This window comes from Macrotis lagotis, chromosome 1 (genome assembly GCF_037893015.1).
Source record: "Macrotis lagotis isolate mMagLag1 chromosome 1, bilby.v1.9.chrom.fasta, whole genome shotgun sequence".
NCBI lineage: Eukaryota > Metazoa > Chordata > Mammalia > Peramelemorphia > Peramelidae > Macrotis > Macrotis lagotis.
Genome location: NC_133658.1, coordinates 728,064,366 through 728,090,082, shown reverse-complemented (window position 1 = coordinate 728,090,082; position 25,717 = coordinate 728,064,366). Strand labels below are relative to the sequence as shown.

Genomic DNA, 25,717 nt, shown 5'->3' with positions numbered 1-25,717 from the left:
CTACATAGGTGGTCTCCTCTGCCCATGTATAGGATATGACTTAACTTTTCCTTTATCAAATAAATGCCCCCTAAAATTCACCAGAAATGGGTGATGGAGGATGCATAAACCACTGTTGGTGACTGTAGGCATCAGGGAAAGCCTGTGATAGTGATAGGTGGTAGTCATGAATAAGGATGACATTTTAATTTATTGCAGTCGAAAGCAGTTTAGATTGTTTATTAATCAAGTTAATCAGCTCGAGGAATTGTTACAAAGGACACATTTCTTATGTGCCAAATAATTTACAGTCCAGGACTCTGCAAAGGTTGGAAACTTCTTTCATCTAAATAGGTACAGAATGTGAAGCTCTGGGTAGCAATTACTAAATTGAAGACAGGTCTACAGAAAAAGGGAATATCCTTCGAATCAGTAAGAAGGTACATATGTGGGGCAGCTAGGTGGTGTACTAGATAAAGCACCGGCCCCGGAGTCAGGAGTACCTGGGTTCAAATCTGGTCTCAGACACTTAATAATTACCTAGCTGTGTGGCCTTGGGCAAGCCACTTAACCCCATTTGCCTTGCAAAAACCTAAAAAAAAAGAAGGTACATATGCTGTACCTATTAAATTTACCTGTGGGAAGACAGACAGGTGACTATTATCCTTAAGTTTTCTAAGAAATTTGAACAAATAGTGGCTTAGAATGCTTTTCTCAGGACTTCTAAAACATGGTTTACTATCTAAATAATCCCAAAATTCAGTTCTTTCATTTCATAGGGACAAATTGGTTAGTAGCAAGTCTAGCCTTGGAACAATTAAGAAAGAAACCCAATTAATCTAGTGTCTTAACTAGCCCCACTCCCTTACTTCTTATTCAACAGATCCAGTGTCTTAAGCTTTCTCTTGTCTGTAAGAAACCCTATCTCCAGAAAATGTCTAAGAAATACATTCACATTAATGAACCATTGAAAAAAGAAAATCTTAAATTGACCTCTTTGTAGGGTGGGATAGTGGTGGGTTACATTTTAACTAGGATTAAAAAAGTTATCTTAGGGTAAACTAATTTATCATCTTATATTTACATGTGGGCTTTTCTAGTTCTCATTTGTTGAGAATATCCATAAGTAGGTATAATTAGGCATTATTAATTCCATTAGTAGGTCAGATATTATTAACTTCATTTAACAGATAAGGAAGCAATTGGATGAAGCTATAACAATGGAAGCTGTAAGCAGTGGTTAGGGCTGGGGGTAGAGCCTGGACAAGCTAGTTGTGTGTCCTAGAGAAGTCAAAAAAACCAAATACTTCTATAGTACTTAGATATGCCAGGCATTATGGTTACAAAGAAAGGTAAAAAACATTCCTTCCCTAAAGGAGTTTACAACCTAATGGACCAGACAACCTGCTAACAACTATGTAAAAGCAAGAAATACACAAGATAAACTGGAGGTGATCTCAGAGGGAAGATGTTGCCTCTGAGAATGATGATTAGCTCTAAGAGGAACTAGGAAAGTCTTTCTATAGAAGTAGAATAATAACTTAGACTTGAAGATAATGAAGACACGAGATGAGAATGAGGACATTTCAGGCTTGGGGGACAACTTGTAAAAATACAATCAGGAGATGGAGTATCTTGTGTAAGGAACATTAAGGAAGCCAATGTTACTGGATCATTGAGTACACGGAGGAAAGAAAGGTATAAAAAAGACAGGAGATGTGGGAAGGGACCAGGTTATGGAAATATTTAAAAGACAAATAGTATTTTGTATTTGATTCTGAACAAAATAGTTCAACAAATAGGGAGTCACTGGAATTTACTGAATGGGGGTTAGTGGTGGTTGTGATGCAGAATGGCATGGTCAGACCATGAATCAGTTTGAAAACTGAGCAGAGGTGTATTGGAGTGGAGAGAGTTTTGAAACAGGGAGACCAATCAGCAGATTATTGAAATAGGCTAGGCACCAGGGTCATGGCCGTGTCAGAAGAGAGAAGGGGAGACAGTGAAAGATATTACAAAGCACTGGGCTATAGATTGGATATGGGGCAGTGAAAGGGAGTGAGGAATCAAGTACATTACCTAGATTGGGAAGTGGGTGCCTGGGAAGATGTTATTTCCTTTGAAAATAATAGGGAAACACAGGTCCCTGAGGGTAGGAGAAGGGTTATTGGAAAGGGTTATAGGTCAGATTGGAAGGGGTAAGCTTAGAGGAGGAGAAAAGAGAGCATTTCTCACCTTTCAGAGTCTGAGAGTGTTGGTGTGTCCCATCTGAGTTGCCATTATGATGTTGGAAGAAAATAGGCTTTGGGAAAGGGACTTAAAGATTGATCCTATGGGGGTTTGTTTTTTTGTGAAGGAACTCACCAATATTTCTGATACAGGAAGGTAAAGTAGGCTTAAATGTTAATTCAAAGATTTCTCTTAACAGTGTAGAAGTCACTACAAAAAGTTCACCTTATTACATAAAGTTCACAAATTAAGTTCTTTGGAGAAGAAGCCAGATTGTGATTTTCCATAGCAATAAGTAGAGGGTGACGGAGTTTAGGGAGTCATGAATGCTCCCCAGAGTAGGCTGGCTTCCTACAAGAAGACAAGCAAGGGAGTATAAATAGTGGAGTAGAGCAAAGGGGAGGGGGATCACACTGCACCAAGAATAGGCTGCCCTCCAAAAAAAGGCAATGTCCTCTTAATCTCTCTACTCCAATCTATTCTATATACTTTTACCAAAGTGATTTTCCTAAAAGTCAGATCTGACCATTCCCTCTTTTCCTCTGGTGGATCTTTGTTCTTTTTTTTAGATTTTTGCAAGGCAAATGGGGTTGAGTGACTTGCCCAAGGCCACACAGCTAGGTAATTATTAAGTGTCTGAGGTCAGATTTGAACTCAGGTACTCCTGACTCCAGGGCCAGTGCTCTATCCACTGTGCCACCTAGCTGCCCCTCTCTAGTGAATCTTGATTGACTTTAAGCTCAAATATTATCTCTTCTCTTTAATATTTAAAGCTCTCATGACCTAACCTAAACTTACTTTTTCACTTATATCTTTTACATCCCATTCTCCAGTATGATCCAAACTAGCCTTTTCACTGTTGTTCACACTGATTCAAAACCAAAACTAAAATATCCAGATGGGAACATGAAGTTAAAAGAATGATAATATCCATCCATTAAGCAGGACCACATAAAGAAGAATGGGTTTATGTTTAAAACTTTCTGCTGAATTGAAATCAGGCAACTGACTAGCTCACTTTCATTGTAGGCACCTTCATACACCGTATTCTGTTTTTGCATTGTATATGGTGAATGAAGATGCCTACATGAAGAAGCACATAGCACCTGATTTAAAAAAAAAAAGTTGTTCTATTCCCTATTATGTCCTGCTTTTCTTGGTGTATTGTTTAACTTTCATTAAAAAAATCTAAAAAATAAAATAATAGGAAAATTATGAAGAGAAGACAGATTGAAGGAAAAATAAGTTAATTTGGTACATGTTGAGTATAAGGCATCTTAGGTTTTGAAAGGAATGTCTGAGAGTTATGGCCTCAAATGAGGAAAACTTGCCTGAGTTCAAATCAGCCTCAGGAACATACTAGCTATGTGATCCTGGACAAGTCACTTTGTTTGTCTCAGTTTCCTCATTTGTAAAGTAAACTGGAATGACAAATTATTCCAGTATCTTTTCCAAGAATTTCCCAAATGGTGACATAACTTAAATTACTGGACAATGACAAATGATTCCAAAATAAAGTTTACCTGCCTTTCAAAATCCTCTACATCTAAACTAAGAATATTATTTAGTCCTCTCCATAAACTGAATTCTAGCCAAGTTCTATGATTGTATAGATCAGTACACACTAGTAAAAACAAATAATATAAAGAAATAAGTACTGAAGGGGCAGCTAGGTGGCGTAGTGGATAAAGTACTGGCCTTGGAGTCAGGAGTACCTGGGTTCAAATCTGGTCTCAGGCACTTAATAATTACCTAGTTGAGTGCCCTTGGACAAGCCACTTAACCCCATTTACCTTGCAAAAACCTAAAAAAGAAAAGAAAAGAAATAAGTACTGAAGAAGTAGTTTCATCTCTTTCTAGGGTAAGTTTCTCTGGCTGTAAAAATGAAGAAATTGGAGTAGATAATCTTAGACAAGATCTCTTCCTCTTCCATGACTTTATAATTATTGCATCTAGTTACTAAGTCATAAAGACATATCAACTCTTCAAGCTTTTGTGGGACTATTGAGTATAGTATAATTGTAAAAGTTATCATAAAGAAAAATAATTTAGGTTAATTTGGGACTAGAAATGATTGGTCTGTTCTTCAAAAGCACAAGGAAGGAAAATGTGGGAAAAAAATCCAAGCTATGAAACCCAAATCTATATATTAAGAAATTGTTTAACAAAGATTGGTCATGGGGCGGCTAGGTGGAGTAGTAGATAAAGCACCAGCCCTGGAGTCAGGAGTACCTGGGTTCAAATCTGGTCTCAGACACTTAATAATTACCTAGTTTTATGGCCTTGGGCAAGCCACTTAACCCCATTTGCCTTACAAAAAAAAAACTAAAAAAAAACCCCCAAAGATTGGTCATTAGATGATGGAAGAGGGAAGACTATTTTTGCTCTGTCAAACACATTAAATTCTCTTCTAAGCTAATTCTAAGAGGAATTAACTCTACAATGGTGGAGGGTGGAGAAATCACATTGAAAAAGCAAACAGAAGCTATAGATGATTATTAAAGGCATCTTTATTGGCTTAAAACAGTCTATATGCTAACCAAGAACTGTTACCATTATTTAAGACTGCTGTCATTTTAACTATTTCCCAGTCTATTAATTCTCGCATATCTTGGAAAGATGTCTATTCTAATGTCATTACCTGATACAGAAATTCTCTTGGTCAGTTGTTTGGCAGTCAATCACTCAACAAGTATATTTATTAATCTGAACTATGTTCAGATAGTATACTGGGGATAAAAAGACAAAACAAAATGAAAGAAAACCCAGCAGTCTTCTCTTCAGGGAGTTTATATTCTAAACGGAGGAGACAATTAAAAACTCTGTACTTACAAGATACATACTAGGTAAAGGATGGTGATCTCAAATGGAAGGTACCAGCAGTGGGGGTAATTGGGAAAGACCTCTTGCAGAAAATGAAATTTGAGTTGAGACTTGAAGGAATTTAAAGATTCCAGGAGGGGAAGAAAAGAAATTATTCCAGGCATGGGGGAAGCTAATGAAAATGCACAAAACTGTTGATCAGTTATCAAATGCATAGTACAAGATGGGGAAAGGGAAGGGAATAAACTGTGATATAGTCCTTCTACTATGCCAAGCACTGGTCCAAGCACTTTTGCAAATAATATTACATTTGGTCATCCCAAATCTGTGAGGTAGGTGCTATCATTTTACAGATGGAGAAACTGCAGAAAACAAGGGTTAAATGATTTGCCCGAGGTCAAACAATTAATAAGTGTCTGTGGATAGATTTTTAACTCAGGTCTTTCTATGGGCCCAGAATTATATCCTGCTCCACTTCATTGCCAGTGGCCAGATGACCAGTGTCACTGGATCACAGAGTATGTGAAGGGAAGTAAAGTGTAAGGGGGACTAGCAAAGGAATAGTTTGGGTTTTGAAGGACTTCAATTTAAAAACCAGCAGAAGATTTTATATTTGATTCTGGAGGTCATAGGGAGCCATTAAGGTTTATTGAAAGGGAATGATATGTTTAGATCTGTAATTTAGGAAGAGCACTTTGACAATTGAGCAAAGAATGGATTTGAATGGGGAAAAATGAAGAAGGGAAACCAATCAGAGACTATTGCAATAGTTCAGATATAAGGTGTTGTATGAGATATGAATGTAGATCTAAAAGGACTTGGCAACAGAAAGGATATGTCAAGAGTCAAGAATGACACTGAGATTTCAAATTTTGGTAGATAGGAGAATAATAAGTAGTAGTTTCAAGAGAAATAGTAAAAAAATTCAAAAGAGGGGGGTAGACTTTTAGGGCAACATGATGAGTTAAGCTTTGGACATATTGAGTCAGTAGGACATCCAGTTTGAGCTGTCTAATAGATGGTTGGTGGTGTGAGATTGAAAGTCAGAAGGAAGTTTAGACCTAGATAAATAGAACTGAGAATCATCTGCATAGAAATGCTCATGGAACCATGGGAGCTGATGAGATCATTAATTAAAGGGAAAAGAGAAAAGGACTCATGATGGACTCTTGGATTATCAGTGTGGTAAGAGGGTATGACCTGATGAAGATCCAGTAGAAAAGACTGAGAAGGTGAGACTGAGGAGGGTCAGACAGATAGAAGCAGTACCAGGGTAGAAGCAATGTCACAAAAACCTAATGATGAATGAGTTTACAGGAGAGGGTAACTGAAAGTGCCAAAGATTATAGAAAAGAAGAATGAAGACTAAGAAAATGCCCTTAGGGGACCATTAGTAATTTTGGAGTGAGTAGTTTCAATTGGATGATAAAGTTGGAAGCCTCTGTGCAGAGGGTTTAGAAAAGACTAAAAAAAGAGACAAATTGAAGGCAATGTTGTAAAAAGTTTTCTCACACTGAAATTTGGTCATGAAAGACAGGAGAGATATAAGATGGATAAAGATTTAGCAGGGATAGTAGGATGAAATGAGGGTTTTTGCTTTTATAAAGATGGAGGAGACATGAGTATGTTTGTAGGCAGCAGGGAAATAGCCAGGATAAGGGGAGATTGAAGATTAGTGAGAAAGAATAAGTGGTAGAAAAGAAAAATTTACTGTAGAAGCCAGGATGGAATTGGATAAAGGATGCAGAGAACAAGATTTACTTTGACAAGAAGGGCAACCTCACTCATCATGTGAAATAATGGTGAAGTTTGAGGTAGTGGGGGGAAATATAATGATGTAACATGAAGAGAAAGGGAAAGTCAAGTAAAGAAACATTTATTAAGCATTTAATATATGACTAGGCTAAGAAATGGAAATACAAATATGAAAAGAAAAAGTCTCTGCCATCAAGGAACTTATGTTCTAATGAGGGAAGACAATGCATAAAAGAAACCTGATAGGGTGAGTAAGAAGGTGCCCATGCAGAAGAAAGTCTTGAGAGTAAGTAGTGGACTCCAACGAGGAGTGAAAACATGGCTAGGTACTTTCATTGATGGTTGTTCTAGGAGGAACTGACCTATCAAATGAAGGCAAAGTTTCCTATGTGAGAGGTCAAGGGTGGAGTAAACTACTATGGTGTGGTGGAGGAAGTCTGGAGAGAATAAGCAGCTCTTGGTGGATGGACTCAGTTTTTTTTCAATGATGAATGAAGCAAGGTTATCAGCTGACAGTTTAGGGAGAGGGCTGCCGTGGAGGGTTTGAAGAGAGAGGAAGAAAAATTGCTGGGGTGAGTGAAACAGTGAATCATTTAGACTTGTGTGAGTGAATTGTCTTGCCACAATGAAGGTCCAGTTGAAATTGTTGTTGTTGTTGCTGTTGCTTCTATTGAATTGTTTGTCACATTCAATTCTTTGTGAACTTATATGGGGATTCTTGGCAAAGATTTGCCATTTCCTTTACCAACTCATTTTACAGATGAGGAAACTGAGGCAAAGAAGATTAAGTGACTTGCCCAGGGTCATACAGTTAGTATGTGTGTGAGGTTGGATTTAAACTGAAGTCTACTGGACTCCAGGTCTGATTCTATATTGACTTTTCCAGTTGAAATTAAGTAACATAATTTTCTGGAAGCATGTGAATAGGAATGGTTGAAGTAATTCAGTATTGGTGCTTGTCAAGATATGAGCAGTAACGGGGTTATCAAGTCCCTTTACAATACTTCTGATGAATAATCATTGAGAATGTGACTTTTCAGGCCATTTTGAGAAAGCTCTAATTGTTTGGAAACTTTTATTTATGTTGATCTAATGATCTCTTTTTGGTCTTCATTCAATTTGATATCTGTGATTTTTGAGGCCATAGATAATAGCTCCCACTCCTTGAACATTATCTTCTAACTTGGTTTCCATGGCACTGCTTGCTGCTAGTACACTATCCATATAACTGCTTCTCAATTTCCTTTGAAGGACTATCATTCTTTTCCCACTCACTAAATGTGGGCATATACTTTCTCTTTTGGTGACCACATGAACTCCTATGGGTTAGAAATGATCAAGATTGATTTTGCATCATTTTCTAACTTGATCTTTACACTTCTTTGATTTTTGTCCTGTAACTACTTTTGTCCTGCAGCTGATTAAATCATGATTGTTGGTCTCTGGTCTTAGTTCAGAATTCAGCTAACTTATAAGGGACTAAGATCAGAAATACAGAAATCATTGATCTATTCTTGCCTCAGGAATTTTACTAATCTTGGGGGGGAGGGATATCTGTGAACACAAGAAAGTCAATCCTAATATCTTTATACCATCAAGTCATTCTTCAAGAATGTCTGTTTGCTGTCCAAGAGTTGGGCCATTATCAGTAGCCTTGCAGGTGAACTCAGATAATGAATACTTCTTAGAGACATTGAGTGCTTCTTAGTCACAGGGAAAGATGGGAATAGGGTCATTGCTAGTTCCCCATTACCAAACTTTCAATTAATTTTGTTCCCTGCCCTTCAGCTCTATAACTAATCACATGCCTCAGTTAAGCCATGATATTTCCTATCCCATTCTGTTCTTAGTTTGTACTCCCCAAAACTTACAAAAGAAAAGGTCTCAGCTTACTGAGGAAACTGAGATCGTATTTATTGGTAGATTTGTACTTTGCCAAGAAATTGATCATGCTCAAAATTCTGCTTTAGTTTACCTTATTTTTAAGTGGTACAGATTTAATTTTATCTCTTTACAGAGAATTCACAAGTTTTCATAGCTGTTCTTATTATCTGTTCTGAAATTCAACTAGATGTACAGATGTACAGATGTACAGATATCTGCTGAACATCACCAAATAGGCCCCTCAAATTCAACGTCCAAAATGAAATTTATTACATTTTCCACAAACCTAATCCTTCTCTGAACTTCCCCAACTATTGAAAGTACAACTATTATTCTGTTACCTATATTGGAATTAACAGCCTTGGAATCATCTTTGAGTTTTTTTCTCTCCCTCAATCAGTTTCAAAGTATTTTTTTGGCAAGACAATGGGGTTAAGTGACTTACCCAAGGTCACACAAGCAGGTAATTATTAAGTGTCTGAGTTCGGATTTGAACTCAGGTCCTCCTTGACTCCAGGGCTGGTGCTCTATCCATTGCATCATATAATTGCCCAGCAAAGAATTTTTGATCTTTCCTTCATAGCCTCTCTCATATTTATGACCTTTCTTCTGTTCACATGGCCTCTGTATGACTTCAGGCATCATTACTTATTATCTGGACTATTGCAAGAGTTTCCTAATTGATCTTTCTGCCTTTAGTTTCTTCCTGCCCTCCTTGTACATTGATAGTCCTAAAACAAGGCTCTTACCTTGTGGCTCACACCTTACTAAAATTTTTTTTTAAGTTCTCAAATCATTTCAGCATAGAATACAACATCCTTTAAAAGGCTGGCATTTAAAATATCTACAACTGATTTCTCTAGTTTTATTTCATATGCTCAAATTCCTGAACTGTCTGTTCCAATTAACCTGATTTGCTAGCTATTCAACACTCATAATTATCTATCTCTTGTGCCTTTGAACAAATGGTTCCCTCTACATGCAATGTACTTTCTCCTCACTTCTACCTGATAGAATCCTTAGTTTTCTTGAAAGGATTGCTCAGGTTTCACTTTCACCCAAGACTTTTCCTATTTCCCCCCCTCCCTCCAAATTTTAGCATGTTTTCCCTCTTGGAATTACTTTGTATTTGTTTACCTGTGTTCTTACTATATAGTTTTGACAAAAATATCAGCTCCTGGCAGAGCAGATAGTATTGGAAATATTGAAGTTGGTGACTCCCTGATAATCCAAATAGATTGAGTAGCCATATCTACTCCACAGGAGGATGGGGGAGGGCTAACCACTAATATATGTAGAGGACCTGAGGGTTTGAGTGTTTTGGGGGAGAGTGTCTCTGAATTGTCTCTCACTGAGGGGGAAAAGGGGAATCAGATGCCAAACAGGATGCAGAAAGAAGCATTCCAGTTCTCCCTGGCATTAACAGGGAGAACTCTTTATGGCACCTGTTCCATTGGGCTTCCTAGGGGCTGATAAGGTCTAGGTTGCCAAAGGGAAACAGTTTTGGAATTATGAATAAGTCACTTAAACTTTCTGAGACTCAATATCCACTTCTATAGAATGAGGAAAGTACAAAACCATAGGATTGTTATAAAGTTAAGGTATGTAGAGCATTCACAAAATCCTAAAACGCTTTTCAAATGTCAGTTATTAAATCTAATCCTTTTTTTCTATACCATAACCTTCTGAGTGTTTGGAAATGATCATAATATTCTTCTTTCTCGTATCTTTCTCTTCTTTTTTGTTCCTGCTATCACCACTTCTGGTTTACTTTGAAAAAATCAGAGTGTTCAAATCAGGCCTAAGTTACCTGGATACTGACTAGGAATAATGGAATAGGACCCTGGTTTTATTTTGTTGGTTTTCAGAACTGGGTCATTGATTAAGAGGGTTGACCAGTTACTGCTAGAGATGAAATTCTTGGACTAGTGCAAGAAGAACCAGAGCAAAAATATTTTTAAGAATGTTTTCATTAATCAAAAACTAAAGGTGGAGGTTTGAAGACCATCAGTTACTGTCATAATTCTGACCATAAAGGATGCTGACTAGAAATCCAGTGGCATTATTTCCATGACCTACCTGGCAGCTTCCAGGAAGCCAAAATCTTTGGGTTCTAGGAGAAGTATGGTTACAAACCTGAGAGATAAAGACTGTATTGATGATTAGATCATGGAGAGAGAGAGAGGCTTGGATGTACCATGTTGTCTCAGCCTGGTATTGCTAGGATGCCATGGTACCTTGCTGATATGGGAAGGAAACCACATTCAAAAGGTCAAGGACTCCCACCATCCAGATCATCACCAGAAGTTCTGTTTCCTTTAATATCAGGTTATGGGCTGAGATGGTTCTGGAAAAAAAAATAAGAATGATGCCTTTGCCCAACATTTCCCTTACTATAGTAAAAGTAATGTGCAAGTCATAACATCATTCATTCAATGTCATGTTTTTCTTCAATTACAAAGGACAGCAATAACAGGCAAAACCCTAGTATAGCCATAAAGTAGCTGCTTAATAAATGTTTGTTGACTCATTTGTAGTATAAATTACAAAACCCTTTAAAAGTCTGGCATTCAAAGCTTCAACAACTGTTTACAATTCTTAACTTATTTGAACTATTACTATACATTAGATTATGTGAGCTAGAGCATTTTTAAACTATCTGGTATATTCCAAAAAGTATATTGAGCACTGAAAGTACAAATAAAAGCAACAAAAGTCTCTACCCTCAAGGAATTTACATCCAAATATGGTAGTATTTGTGAAGAGATCAAGGCTGTTGGGAGAAGTGGAGGTAGGACTGAGTGAACATTGCCTGGGTATCTTATAAAATGGTGGTTTGGACCAGGGTCCCCCAAATTCGTAAAAGGGTGATAGCATGAAGATATATCTAGGGTGAGAAGGCTGGGGATGAGCATGCAGAAAACTCTGGACAATAAGGAGAGAAGTAGGGAATTCCATAGCTTCCTAATAATAGTTCTCCTCTTCTCTATTCCATATTCTTCCTTTCTATCTTTCATAGCTGTGCCAGACTACCTCATCATTCATGGAATTGGTTAGTAATGCCTTTGCTCAGAAATTTTCAAGTGTTCCTTAGCACATACTGGTTAAAGTTCAGATTTCTCTATCTGGAATTCAAAGTCTTTTAAAATCTGGTACTATCCTATTTTTCATATTAGATTTTTCTCATTCCCCCACAAATAACTTACAAGCAAATTGAACTGCACTTGTATTTCCCTAACTTTTTTATTTATGCTGTACCCTAATCCTGGAATATCTCCACCTGTCTGTTACATTCATTCCTATCCATTCATTAAAACACAATTTAAATGCTCACTCAGTCATGAAGCCTTCCTTGATCTCTGGTCAAAGATTATGTTCTCATTTGGACCTTATGTAGCACTTTGTTTTGTACCTTTCTGATGCACTTATAATGCAATGTTATACATGATGGTCGAGTTTCCCCTATTATATTGTGAATTTCATGAACATAAGGGTCTAGTTTGCATCTTTCCCTAATACTTAGCACACAGCACTTTATACCCAGTGGACAGCTAATCAATCGATGGATCAATAATGAACTGAAATAATGAACTTACCCTAATCATTTTCTCAGTACAAAACAACTCCAATTCCTTTACCCTGAGGAGAAAGCATGATTCCAAGTTCCCTAGAGTAGCTATGAAAAAAAGTTTCTTCCTAAATAAACATCCTACCATTGACCTTTTTAAAAACGAGACAATCAAAACCAAATATAATATTCCAGATATAGTTTAAGCAGGAGCAAAATCCTTTGGGAATAGTGTCCCAAGTGTTTGGGATATTATATTTCTTTTTATTATTGCAGTCCAAGACTGTTAGTTTTTTGTGAATGTCATATCCCAATTTGAACTCAAATTAATCTTGCAATTCATTAAGATCCTTGTGAACTGTGCTCTGGATAACTCACCACCATCCAATGCTTTTGTGCTTGAATTTTTTTTTAATATAGTATAAGAATTTTTTACTTAAATCAATTAAATTTCATCTTGATATCTCTGATCCATTATTCTGGCCTGCCAAGCTATTTTTAAGAATACAAAAGAAGGAATGACCTCTAAGCAAAGAGGAATCTGAGATTCTCTTTTAAGTGAATCAGCAACTTGAATCAAAATTAATTTCTATAAAATTAATGAAAAAAACTACTTATAGGAGGAGGAATCGAAGATGATTTTTGACAAGGTTAGCCTGTGGAGAAAAGATCAAACCCAAACCTTTCTAGACAAATGGGATTCTTTATAGTGAAAATGAGATAGCTGGAATTTTAGGATAGGAAAGGTCATTAAGTTTATGATTCAAATAAATAATGGGTAATAAGTAAAACTTTGGAAGAAAACTAGAATTTGTCAAATCTTTTGGTTTGGGGGAAGTGAAGTTGTAGTAGAGCACTGAGGTGGGGATATATGGGTCTTTGTTTCTGAAAGGAAAGTCATTCTCTTCTTGAGGTAGGGGGATGGGGTGCTGAAATCTTAAGAGAAGTGAAAAGTATATGCCAGTGTACTGGGGTGGTCCAGGACATAAGAACATGCCACTGCCCCAACGAATAGAGATTAGCCACAATGGGGCTAATTGCGGAGGTGACAAGACTGCCATTAACTCTTCTGCCATTGCCCCAGCACCCAGGCAATCCCATTGGGGGGACTGGGTGGGGACAGGATGCAGGAGATAGAGGAGACAGAAGATGAAATGGTTGTCAGCTTCCCTGAGCTGCAAGTGGAAGAAAGATAAGAGGAGTTCCTAGGTCTGAGAGCTATTTCTGCCACTATTATTGGAGGTGAGACTCTGGACTCTTCAGAGCACCACCACAACTGTCAAAATAATTTTCCTATTAAACAACCTGAACATGTCATTTACCTTTAAATGCTGCTACAGAATAAGATGCACATGCTAATTTAACCAGGTATAAAAAGGTCCCTAGCAATTGAATTCTATTCTACTATTCCAAATTTATTCCACACTGTTCTTCATGCTCTATTCATTCCAGTCAAACTGAACTATTAGCTCCTCTTACACTGAGCTCATTTTGTCCTCTGCAGAGTCACTGCAGAACAGAACAACAAATTCTCATGTGTTGGGAATTACCAGAAGTGAACTGTTCCTCTTCCTGAGAGAGTATGTTTCTGCTTCTGCTTTTATGTTTCTTTAAGGTTACATTTTGCATCTACCTAGTCCCTAAAAGCCAGTATTCCTATGAAACTGGGATTAAACCAATGCATTATTGGTCTATATACACTTTAATTAAGGGAAGTTGAGAGAGGGATTATTTTGTGCTACGGAGAGAAAAAACCTTAAATCACTGGGATTTCCTCAGCTGAGTGCTTGAAATGAACTGAAGAGATTTTATCTATAAATACTATTATAACTTCTCAAAAGCAGGGGAAAGAGTAAGCCGTGTGAATTGAGACTGTCATGGATTCCCCTGGACATAAATGACTCAGCTGTGAAAGAGAAACTTTTTCCAAGGCTGTTCTGAGGCAATGGCCTCAGGCCTTTTCTTTTCCTATTTCTGAGTCTGGTTTAAGCAATTTCTCCCAAAATAAGATGTAACCAAAGTGGTGACTAGACTGAGAGTCATGGTTGAAGAGATGGGGTGGGAGAATGGGCTTTGGCCACAGGAGGTGAACAGAGAGAAAGAATATCCAGTTTTTTTCATCAGCAAGGTAACTTTGACCTCTAGACCTCTTTATTGGAGAATGAGCAAAGTAATTGAAAAGCCAACCTTTCTTCCATCCTTCCTTCCATCCTTTCTTTCCTCCCTTCCCCCTTCCTTCCTCCTTCTCTTCCTCTCTCCTTCCTTCCTTCCTTCCTTCCTTCCTTCCTTCCTTCCTTCCTTCCTTCCTTCCTTCCCTCCCTCTGTCCATATGGGGAATCATACCCTTTGCATGTGGGTGCTCTATCCAAAGGAATATACATTTTCTTAAACTTCATAAGATACCTTGAGCTTTGAGGGCTAGATCCTGTTCTTCCCTTCTTACTTGTTCTATCATTTAAAAAGAAAAAGTGGGACAACTATTTTGTCTTGTGTAGTTTTCATTTATGATTTTTTGAAATAGAGCTCTGAAAAACCAGGCTTTGATAAAAACCCTTTGCCTTTAAATCCAGATCATTCTGGTTTTCACTGATGGGCCATTAATAGGTCCCAACCCATGTCTTACTTGCTTGTTATTTGGATTTTGATGGCTCAGAGTGAGTGTAAATAGCAATTGTTTCTGTTCTGATCCTAAATTCAAAAGTCTTCCCCTCCCAAATTGATTATTTTGAGTAGGCAAACTAGGTCATCTTTTGTGTCAGCTCTCACCTAGTCTTAAATCAGACAACTCAGATATGGGAAAGACCTTAGCATAAAAAAGGCCAAGGTCTCCCGCTGCATCCAGTTCCATCTCCAGTTGACCGGATCTTTGTCCTGCCACTGGATTCAGATATCTCAGGGGGAAAGAGGGAGGCTGATGTCTTTGACTTTTCATAATTCTTCAAGAATGAAGGATGAACACTAACAAGATAGACTTTTTTCTAATTTGTGTTGGTGGTACTACCATACCTCCATTTATGTAGATTCAATTCTTTGGAGATCTCATATCCAATCAGTTGGAAAATCTTACTCATAACTTTGGAATGTTTTCAATATCTTTTTGATTGCAGCATTTACAATATCTTTTTTGTTGTTCTTGTTTTCGCAAGACAATGGGGTTTGTGACCAGCACCCAAGGTCAATTATTAACTGTCTGAGGTAATTATTAAATGGAGGTTGAATTTGAACTCAGGTCCTCCTGATGCTCTATCCACTGCACCACCTAGTTGCCCCTGTTTACAGTATCTTTCACAATGATTTTCCTCCTTTGTACTTCCTTTATCACCAGCCAAGCTCAGGATATAAAAAAATGTTTAGAGCAGGGTTTTTTTGTATTTTTTTTTATTTTTTTTATGATGGCAAAGAACTAGAAACTAAGGAAATGCCCATCAATTGTGAAATGACTGAACAAAGCAATGGTTTGTGAATGTAATGAAATATTAATGGGTTATAAAAGTAATGAAAGAGTTTCAGAGAAACATGAGAAAACTTGCATGAATTGATGCAGAATGAAGTGAGCAGAACCAGGAAAACAATTGATACTATATAAGAAAAGCATCGCAAAAAAGAAACAATACTGATAAAGTTAAGAACTCTGATCAATGTAATGATCAACCAGGATTCCAGAGAATCAATGGTGAAAGATTCTCCCTACCTCCTGGACCAAATAAACAGAATGCAGCACTTTTTTTAGACGGCCAATATTGGAATTTGATTGATTGTGCAGATCTTTTACCAAACTTTTTCTTTTTAATGGAGGGGAAGAAAATTAGGAGTTTAAAAAATACTTGTCAATTGGGAAAGGTGATGGAAAAAGAACAATAGTAACAACAATGACAAAAATAATAGCAATAACCTATAGATAGAAAAACAAGTCAGAATTTGAAAGGGTAACAGAAATCATTTAATCTGATCCTCTCATTTTTCAGGTGAAGAAACTAAGACCAAAAGAGGAATCTTGGGATCATAGATTTAGAGCTGGAAGATATTTTGGGGACCGTTTATTTTACAAATGGGTAAACAGAGGCCCGGAAGTAAAGTGACTTTCATACAGGAAGTGAAAGAGACAGAATTAAAACTCAGATTCTTTGGTTCCAAAGTCAACACTCTTTCTTTTGTTTTCCTTACAATTTCATTCAATTTTCAACAGGGTAGTAGTTATCTGAGAAGAAAAATGTTTAAAGTATTTATGATTGTCATGTGGCTTGGGGTAGTTTGGTTATGAAATCAAGGCACTTTTCCCTCCTTTTTTCCTTAAAAAAAAAACAACAGTCATTCAGGCCTTTTAGTACTATAATATGACTTGTGTTTGGTGGCAGTTCTTAATTTTCAAACCCTGCCAGGCACTGGAGGACACAGAAGGGACATATGTTTTCCCTGTGTTATGTTCCAAATTTGCTTAAAAAAAAAACAAACAGGCAATTATGTGAAGGTCTGATTTATATTTCCAGGGAATAACATAGTAATTCCCTTGTTTTTGTAGCTGTGGTGATCCAAAACTTATTTATACTGCTGACTTTTCAAAGGAAGTTGGGTAATGATCAATAAGCTTTTTTTGTGTCTTTCATGACATCTGAAATTTTTATGAGTTCTCTGAGATTTAAGAACTTGTCCCCCTTTGCTGTAAGCAGAGAACATGGCTAATGTGATTTTATAGGGGGAGCTGTCACTTGGTTAAGCCTCCATAGCTTTCTCTACTTTGCTTTAAAGAAAAAAAAATCTTTACATGGGTTGAGAGGAATTTCAGGTCTTAAACCTCCTCCAGAACATCTTCACCATCTCCTCCCTTCACCCTGGCCCAGGCTAGAAATGAGCTCACCCTTCTCAGAGCTCTCAAGGAAGTCTGTTTGAACTTCCTGTGAACTTTTTTTGGACCAGACCTATGATTTCATCAGTGAAGAGAACTCCCATTGAGGAACTCTTCTGAAGAGATATATTGATGGGCACCTAATCCACAGCTACTATTTTAGAGAGATGTCTGTGATTTGTCCCACACAGCTAATATAATATGGCAAGGACAGGACCTGGCTTGGGATCTTTCCTAAGGCCAAAGACATCTCTCTATCTAGGCCATGGTGATCTCTCATATACTCACAGCACTCTATAGGATTTTATTATCTTTAGAATTGGCTTAACCCTATCCTATACTGGAAAGTCTTGGATAGCAGGCACTTTATTATTTAATCTTTTTATCCTAGTACACTGCACATAGCTACCATGTTTGGTGGATTGGAAGTCACTTCTGTAGAAAGAGCACAATCAAGCTTTAAGGTTTGATGAATCTTTTTTGTCCTCTTGACTTCTCCCAGATGTAAATCTCAAGGAAAATAAAGTAATAGATAAATTTAAAATATTTTATTTCTCGAAGAGCTCTCATTTGCCTATTACAAAATGTAATATTTTTCTTAAATGAGTGGGAAAAAAAGGTATCTAAGTTGGAAAAGTTGTGTTAAAAAGTTATAATAAAAGGGATATTCTGCTTTTAAAAAAGTTACTTCTGGATTTAGCTAGCTATAAGTGGTATAACCATTGTAAAAAGGATTGGAACCATAGGAAGGATAAAGAGAAAATTGAGAAAGCAAGGATATACAAGAAGAAACTGAGACCAAGGGGTAGTATTTGATATTTTCAAGTCAGTTCAAACAGCATTTATCAATCACTTTTGTTGAACCATAAAAAAAAAGTAAAAATAAAAAAAGAGTCACTATACTCAAATTTTTAGTCTAGAATGTTAGAATCAATATTTTAGAGCTGGAAAAGAATCTTTGGGGTCATCTAATTCAACATCCTTTATTATAAATTAAGGAAGTGGAGTGACTTACCCAAGGTTCTACTTTCAGGAAGTAATACAGAATAGCGAAGATTTGAATTCTTCCTCTAAATCTGGAACTGTCCAATAATTTGAGGAGGAAGAAAATGCTATTAATTAGGGTGGGAGAGATCAGAAAGGGCCTTATTTTAGGAGACATCAGCACCTGAACTGAACTTGAAATTATCTGAAGTTTCCAAAAGATAGATGAGAAAAGCCATAGCCTGGGTCAAAGCATAGAGACCAGATATAGAATTTCATGTTGGGGAAATAGCAAGTAGGCCTGAAAAAAGAGGTCCTGAAAAAGATACAGTGTGAAATTTCTAGAAAGGTAGGCTGGAAATTTTGTTCTTGTTCAGTCATGTCTAACTTTTCATGATCCCACTGGGGGTTTTCTTGGCAAAGATATTGGAGTGGTTTACCATTTCTTTCTCAAGCTCATTTTACAGATGAGGAAACTAAGGCAAACAGGGTTCAGTGATTTTTCAGGGAGGTCACATTTGAACTTGTTCATGCTGACTCCAGGCTCAGTGCTGTATCCACTCCATCACTTAGATGCCTTGGAGTCAGATTTATAGGAGTTTATATTTTCACTTAGAGAATATCAGAGGCTGTTGAAGATTTCCTAAGCCAGAGAGAGCTGTGGTAAGGCTTACACTTTCTGAAGATTATTTTGGCAACTCTTTGAGGAATGGATTGGAGGGGGAGAAACTGGAAAGTGAAGAGTTTAGTTAGGAGGTGCTTACATACTTTAATATATAAACTCACAGTTCTGACCAGGACTTGGGTTTGCATTAGAGTGAATTCTTCATATAGAAGCTATGGCTACTTACTTGTGACATACAGAACAAGATGTGGTGGCTTTATCTGTCCATTGATAGAATGGGCAGGCAAGGAGGAATGTATTCATAGATTTATAGCTGGAAATGACCTCAGAAGTCAGTTAATCCATTTTATAAGGAAACTAGAACTTGTAAAGGTTAAACAGCTTGTAGGATGGGTTGGAGCCTCTGATTCAGAACCAGTAGTCCTTCCACTATAGTTATGACAAAACAAGGTAAAATGACTTTATGTCATGGTAGAGACTTGATTAGAGGTCTAAAATTTCTTGCAATTTGTAATTAAAATAGATGAAATGAAATGAAATTTCTGGAGTATTTGGAAATCATGGTAAAACATGGGAAGAGTGGAATTAAGGAAAAAGGAAAGATTAGGAGATCCCAGAGCTGCAAGGATCCTCAGAGGCCATCTAGACCAATTCCCCTCCCCACTTCATTTTGTAGATGAAGAAACTGAAATCCAATAGGGTTAAGTGACTTTTCTAAGGTCACATAGGAAATAAACATCAGGGGTGGTATTTGAACCTAGATTCTCTAACTTCATAGTCAATAATCAAGAATTTTAGAATGTAAACAACTGTCATGTTTTATTTTAGGAATATAATATCAATTGTGTGTCTTTTGGTTTGTTAAGATATTTGGTATATTTAAAGATGTGAAATCTTAGGGAAAATAATTAGAAAAATACATTATCACACTCAATTTCAAGGAAGGGAGTGAGAAATTCTTGAAACAATTGTCTCTCTCCACCACCAATACTCCCCCCATCTTTCCTAGCCCTTTCATTTCTCAAAAGTCATGAATAGGAATCATGTCCTCCAGCCAGACCCTTGCTAAAGCTCAGAACAAAGGCTGATTTTTCTCATATGTGCTGTATTCAAAACCAGATGTCAAGGAGGCTTAAGACATAAGCTGTTTTTTTCTTTTTTTCTTTTAGATTATGCTTAAAATTTGGTCTAAGGTCCATTTGAAATTTGACTATGGTAATATCTTTCTTATGTCAGGGGAAACAACTCATCAGCATCACATCATAACCCTTCACATTCCACACTTACACCAAGTTAAGGCCCTTCCCCCAATCCAACTCCTTTAATCTTTCCTCTTGAATTCCTCTCACCTCAAAGTGGCTGACAAATCAATTTTAAGTAGAAACTTCAGCTCTGCCTTTTCTTTTCTCTGAACCCCAATAGTATGTTTGCTTTTGCTTGGGAAACAGCTGGTTTTGTTCCTCTATAAATATTTACTAAGCAGCAATTAAGAACATTGGGGTGATGAACATTGTGGGGTGTTTAGGGGAAGGAGAGTAAAAACTCAATCCTTCAAGACATCCCGTCTTCATAAATGGCATCACTCTTTCAATACTAAGAATGTACTAAAAGCTTCAGATTGGGTCTTGGGATCACTGAGTAAGTACTGCTTCCCTATGGGAACTGTGATAACAAGCTCACAGTTTTCAGAAAATGACCCTACTGGTGAAATGAACAATTCATTTATTTTCGAATCTCTTCTGTCTTGGGCTGCCTTGGACCAAGCTCAGGTGGGATGCCAGAACTAACCAAAGCTTGATTTTTATGGCCTGGGTAAGGGACACAGATCCCCCCAGTAACAATTTATTTATTTCTTCAAAGTCAGCAGTTTAAGGACTTTCTGTCTACATAAGCTTGTGTGATAGAAGGAGAATTTTGGAGCTGGAGGGGCCCTTCAAATCAATAATTCTAATTCTCATTTTATAGATGAGGAAACAGATCTAGTGAGGCCTCTTCCTTAATTATATTAGTAGTTCTTTCTTTTCCTTTTTCTTTCCTTTCTGGCATTCTGTCTCTCTTCTTTTTTTCTTTGTTTCTTTTTTTCTTCTTGCATTTCTCTCTCTTTCTTTAATGATATAATTATTGGTTCCAGTTCAATGTAAATCTGTGTTGTGAATTCAAAAAATACCATGACTTTCTGTGATTCATTGTTCTCATTAATCAAGGACTAACTGTAAATGATCTAAACAAAACCATTTGCATGGAAGAGTCCAATGTTGATTTCTTTCTTTTAAAATCCATAAAGGACAAAAGGAATAATAATAGTGAGAAGATTTTGATAGTCGAAAGGTTTGAGTGAGAGTTTTGCTGCTTTTTTAGGAATATGACTATGGGCAGGTCAATTAACTTCTCTGAGGTTTCTTAATCTTTGAAATGGGAATAATACTTTTATTACTTTGCTTGCAAACTGATTTTTGAAGATCAAATCAAATAATATACATAAAGTTCTTTGTAAGTTGTTAAGTCCTACTCAAATGTCATCTTCCCTCCTCCTCTTCCTTTATATTATCCTCTTGTTCCATCTCCTCCTCTTCCCACCTTGACTGCAGTAATTCCCACCTGGAGGCCTTGCTACCCATGTTAGTGAGATCATACTAGAGCAGCTGATTGAGAGCGAATTGTTAAATTTCCAGTGAGAGCATTTACACTTCAAAAATCAGCACATACTATAAATCAGGACTTGATTTATTGTTTGTTGACTGTCTTGAGAAAGTGATGGAGAAAATGTTAGTAATTCAAATTATACTAAAAAGTATGTTGTGTATACTGTGTGTGTGTATGCATGTGAGTGTGTGAAGTTAGATATTAAACACTTATACCAGCATACTCCTCGTGCTGTCCCATTATATTTAGGCCCTCATGCCATCTGCCTGCCAAGTTTCATACATGTTCTTTTCACTTTTTGCTCTGTGTATAGTAAGTAATCACACCAATCATATTATTGCTTTTGGAAAATGGCTTTATCCATCAACTCTACTGTGGATCCACTTACCATCCCAATGGCTTCCAGACCAAAGAGATCTTTCTTAGCTCCCATTTTCCTATGTGTGTCTTTTCCCCTTATTAGAGGGGCATTTCCTTGAGGTCAGGGACTTTCTTTTGTATTTTCACTCATAGAACTTAGCATACTGTTTGGCACAGAATAATTGTTTGAGAAATGCCTTTTTATTTATCCATTTTTTTCTTCCTGTCCTCCTCTCACTCCTTATTGTATTATGATATAGTAGATTAAAGGCTGGATTTGTAATCAAGAACACCCAGCCTCAGATACTAACTGGACCATGCAACCATGGGCAAATCATGTGATATCTTTGAACCTTGGTTTCTTCATTTATAAAATGGGTTTGAATATACCTGTTGAATTCATGAACTGTTGTACAGGGTTGTTGCAAGGCTGTAATGAGATATTTTATGTAAAACACTCTATAAATGTCGGTTGTTATTAGGAGAAAATGTTCTGGTGTTTGATATAATTCTGGTTCCAATGTTCAGAGGGAAAGACTCCAAATCCCCAGAGACACAATACTTGGTAAGAATAATACAGGCAACATGGTAGGAGAGTGGTCCCAGGTACAAGGTCACTGGTGGTAAAGAGAATTTCTATGGTACATGAGATAGAAGAGAGTTTTCATTATTCCTCCATCCATATCTTTCTCCTTTCCCTTTTTTCCTGTCCCTCACTTTTCTATACCTAGTATAGTCTTTCTCAATCTCCCTACTCTCCTAGTCAAAGAAAAAAAAAGTAAGGCATTTGTAATACAATACATAACTAGAAAATAAAATGGAAACAAAGGATATTGAGAGATCCTTTTTGAACATTTGCTAAAATATCATATATATGATATATATATACATATCTATCTATCTATCTATCTATCTATCTATCTACATATATATAATTGTATTGTTGAACCCAAAGAGTGAGACGGAGACCAGAATTTGATAAGTTTGGAGATCTTTATTCCCAGGGACTGCCTGGAGATGAAGGGTACCTAAATCAGACAGTACTTGAGTGTTCAGGGGATATGGTTTTTATAGTGTTTTGGGGGAGTACTGAGAGCAAGCAGGATACAGAAGCAAAGACAGCAGTTAGATATATTGTCTTGTCATACTAATACAAACATGTAAACATATGGCTCAGTATAGATAGGGGTCTAGACAGAGTAGGAAAAGGGTCAGGGTCTTTGTATTATGTCTGAACATATTTCCTGAGACAGAGGGAGTCACATATTCATGGGCTCCCCACAAGTTTGAGGGAGTGAAATTTACTATCTTATGGTTCCAGCTACATCTGGGGAAGGGGAGGCAGTTCTGGGAGGAAGCAGAAATTTTATAGATACAGCAAGATAATTAGGCTAACAAGGGGGCTGTCTGAATCTTAGCCAAATTTATGGTATATCTGTGACCCCCAGAGTCAAGCATTTGCATCCTGTAAGATTATTTTTCAGACCCAAAGGCACCTAGACCAATTTATATTTCTAAGGAATTTCTCAAGGCCCAGAATGATGTCAGGGACCCCTTTCTATACAGGAATTTCACAAACATTGATATTATACTTTAGTATATATTATGTATAGTATACAAATATAATTGTATAATATATAATATATTTTACAAATATAATTCTAAAAATTAATTTATAGATTTTTATAGAAAATTAGCAAACATTTATATAGCAACTAATATTTTTTTGATTAGCCAGATATTGCTGTTTATAATTCTTTTAAAATGTCTCTTTTCTTTTAATAAGATTGAACACCAAGTGACCCTGGAAGACCTGAAAAAACTAAACATAGCCTTTCAGGTAGGAACCTTCTAGTGGAAGCAAAAAGTCTTCTTTCCTGTCCTTTGGTACTAGAGTCCAAACTAGGTTCCTATTTCATATCTTGATTAAACTCCAATTAAATTCAAAATAAAAAATTAAGAAGGAATTCTTGTGAGTTTAGAGGGAAGGTGAGACATGGTCATACTAGAAGGTCCCTTTACTGAATCAGGGGTATTAAACTCAAATAGAAATAGTGACCACTAAACCATACATGCCCTAGCATAACATTACTTATGTTTCATTGTATTTTTATTTTGGGAGTATTGCGAAAGCATGAGGCCATGAGTTTGACCCCTCTGTTGTAAAGGTCTTCTGTGTTTACTATCTTTTTTTATTTTAGGTTTTTGCAAGGCAAACAGGGTTAAGTGGTTTGCCCAAGGCCACACAGCTAGGTAATTATTTTTAAATGTCTAAGGTCAGATTTGAACTCAGGTACTCCTGACTCCAGGGCCAGTGCTCTAGCCACTGTGGCACCTAGCTGCCCCTGTGTTTACTATCAGGATATAGATGCATCATGAAATTTCATCTAAATTGATAGAGTTTTAGAAGTGGAAAGCTAATCCATTTAATTAACTAGATCAGAGGCAGAGGTAGGATCCTAGATTTAACAGAAGGTCAATGCTTTGCTTTTCTAGCTCACTATCTTTTTATTTCTAGGAATTCAAAAAAAGAGGCCAAAAATTCTTGGACATGGACTCATTCATGTGGATAATGAAGAAGTGTGTGAAGTCACCTAAGAAAGTAAATATATATTTCCTAAAGTTGGAGGATTGAAATGCCAAACCTAATTGACCCAGATTGCATGTTTGTAGGATAGTAAAGCTCTAAGGGACCTCATAAATCATGTAGTCAAACTTCTCATTTTTCAGATGCGGTAAAGAGGTTCAATGAGGCAGTGATTCACCCAGGTTTAGAAGTCTTCTAATCCAACTTCATCATTTTAAGAGGAAACTGAGGCTGAGAGAGATTAAGTGATTTGACCAGGGTCACAGAGCTAAGAAGTGGAAGATTGGAACCCATGACTTCCGTCTTCAGTCCTTTTCTTTTTCCATTATACTGTCAAGCTACCCTTTTAAGACCTTTTTTTCATTAAAATTCTAATGTCCTTATGCACTTAGAAAAACAAGAATTAACATATAGTTAAAATGTTGGACAGTTTTTAAAAGATATGAAATCATTTCTTTCTCATAAATACTGCCACAGCCTTGGCTAATAAAGTGCAGTTTAAGAAATCCATACAGATCTAGATTTCCCAAAAGACTGGTTTGTAATTATCATACTAATTGTTTTTAGGTAAGTGGGTCCTTCTGAAGTGCTTTTAGGTCTTTGAAAAGTTTAAGTATTTTAATTATCTCCCTGCAATCTAATTTACATATTAAATAATGAAGAAAGGTTTTACTGAGAAAAAGTTGACTACACCCCACCCATTGTACAAATGCTCACAATCCAAATGAGTAATCTAAATCAGCAGTTCTCTAACTTTTTGGTTTCAAGACCATTTCACACTCTTAAAAATTATTGAGAATCCCTCCTCCAAAAATAGTTGTTGTTTATGTGAGCTTTATCTATCAATATTTACCATATTAGAGATCAAAATGCCTTAGCATCATTAAGGAAATAGTTTTGTTCTAATGGGCCCCTCAAAAGGGTCTTTGAGACCCCTCAAGAGAACCATACTTTGAAAACTGCTTGTCTAAATTAATGAGATTTTTACCATGTTTTCATAAAAGTAAATGTTGCCCAGGAAGAGAGACTTTTTAATTTTTCCCTGTATAGCTACATGATAAAATTTTAATTATATGAAAAAAAGACAGTTCTATGACCTTACTTCTAGAAGCTTAAAGTATATACCCTTGAAGAATTCTGAATTAAAAGATTTATACATTGTCTCTTGCCTAAAACAAGATATTTGAATAGCATATTTGAATTAGAATTTAAGTTTTTGTGACTCCAATTTGTTGATGATGTATTCTTTAAACCATTACCATTTTTCATTTTTTTGAAAAAAGTTTTCCTCTTTTATGAAAAATTGGGTAAAAGAATTCCAAAATGGAATCAATTGGCCCATCAACAAGCATTTATTTTATTACTATTATTAGGTGCTGGCAATTCAAAGACAAAAATAAAATAACCCAAGTACTCAAGCAGCTTGCATTTAATGGA

General features: G+C 36.6%; 1 protein-coding gene across 1 annotated transcript in view; it reads left to right on the top strand.

Moving 5' to 3' along the window:
• Positions 1 to 25,717, top strand: part of LOC141506435 (cilia- and flagella-associated protein 337-like) — a 48,155-nt gene that overhangs the window by 11,198 nt on the left and 11,240 nt on the right. Inside the window, exons 3-4 of the mRNA XM_074213237.1 lie at positions 23,480 to 23,533; positions 24,212 to 24,295. Of these exons, the coding sequence (XP_074069338.1) occupies positions 23,480 to 23,533; positions 24,212 to 24,295 (138 nt within the window). The remainder of the gene's footprint in view (positions 1 to 23,479; positions 23,534 to 24,211; positions 24,296 to 25,717) is intronic.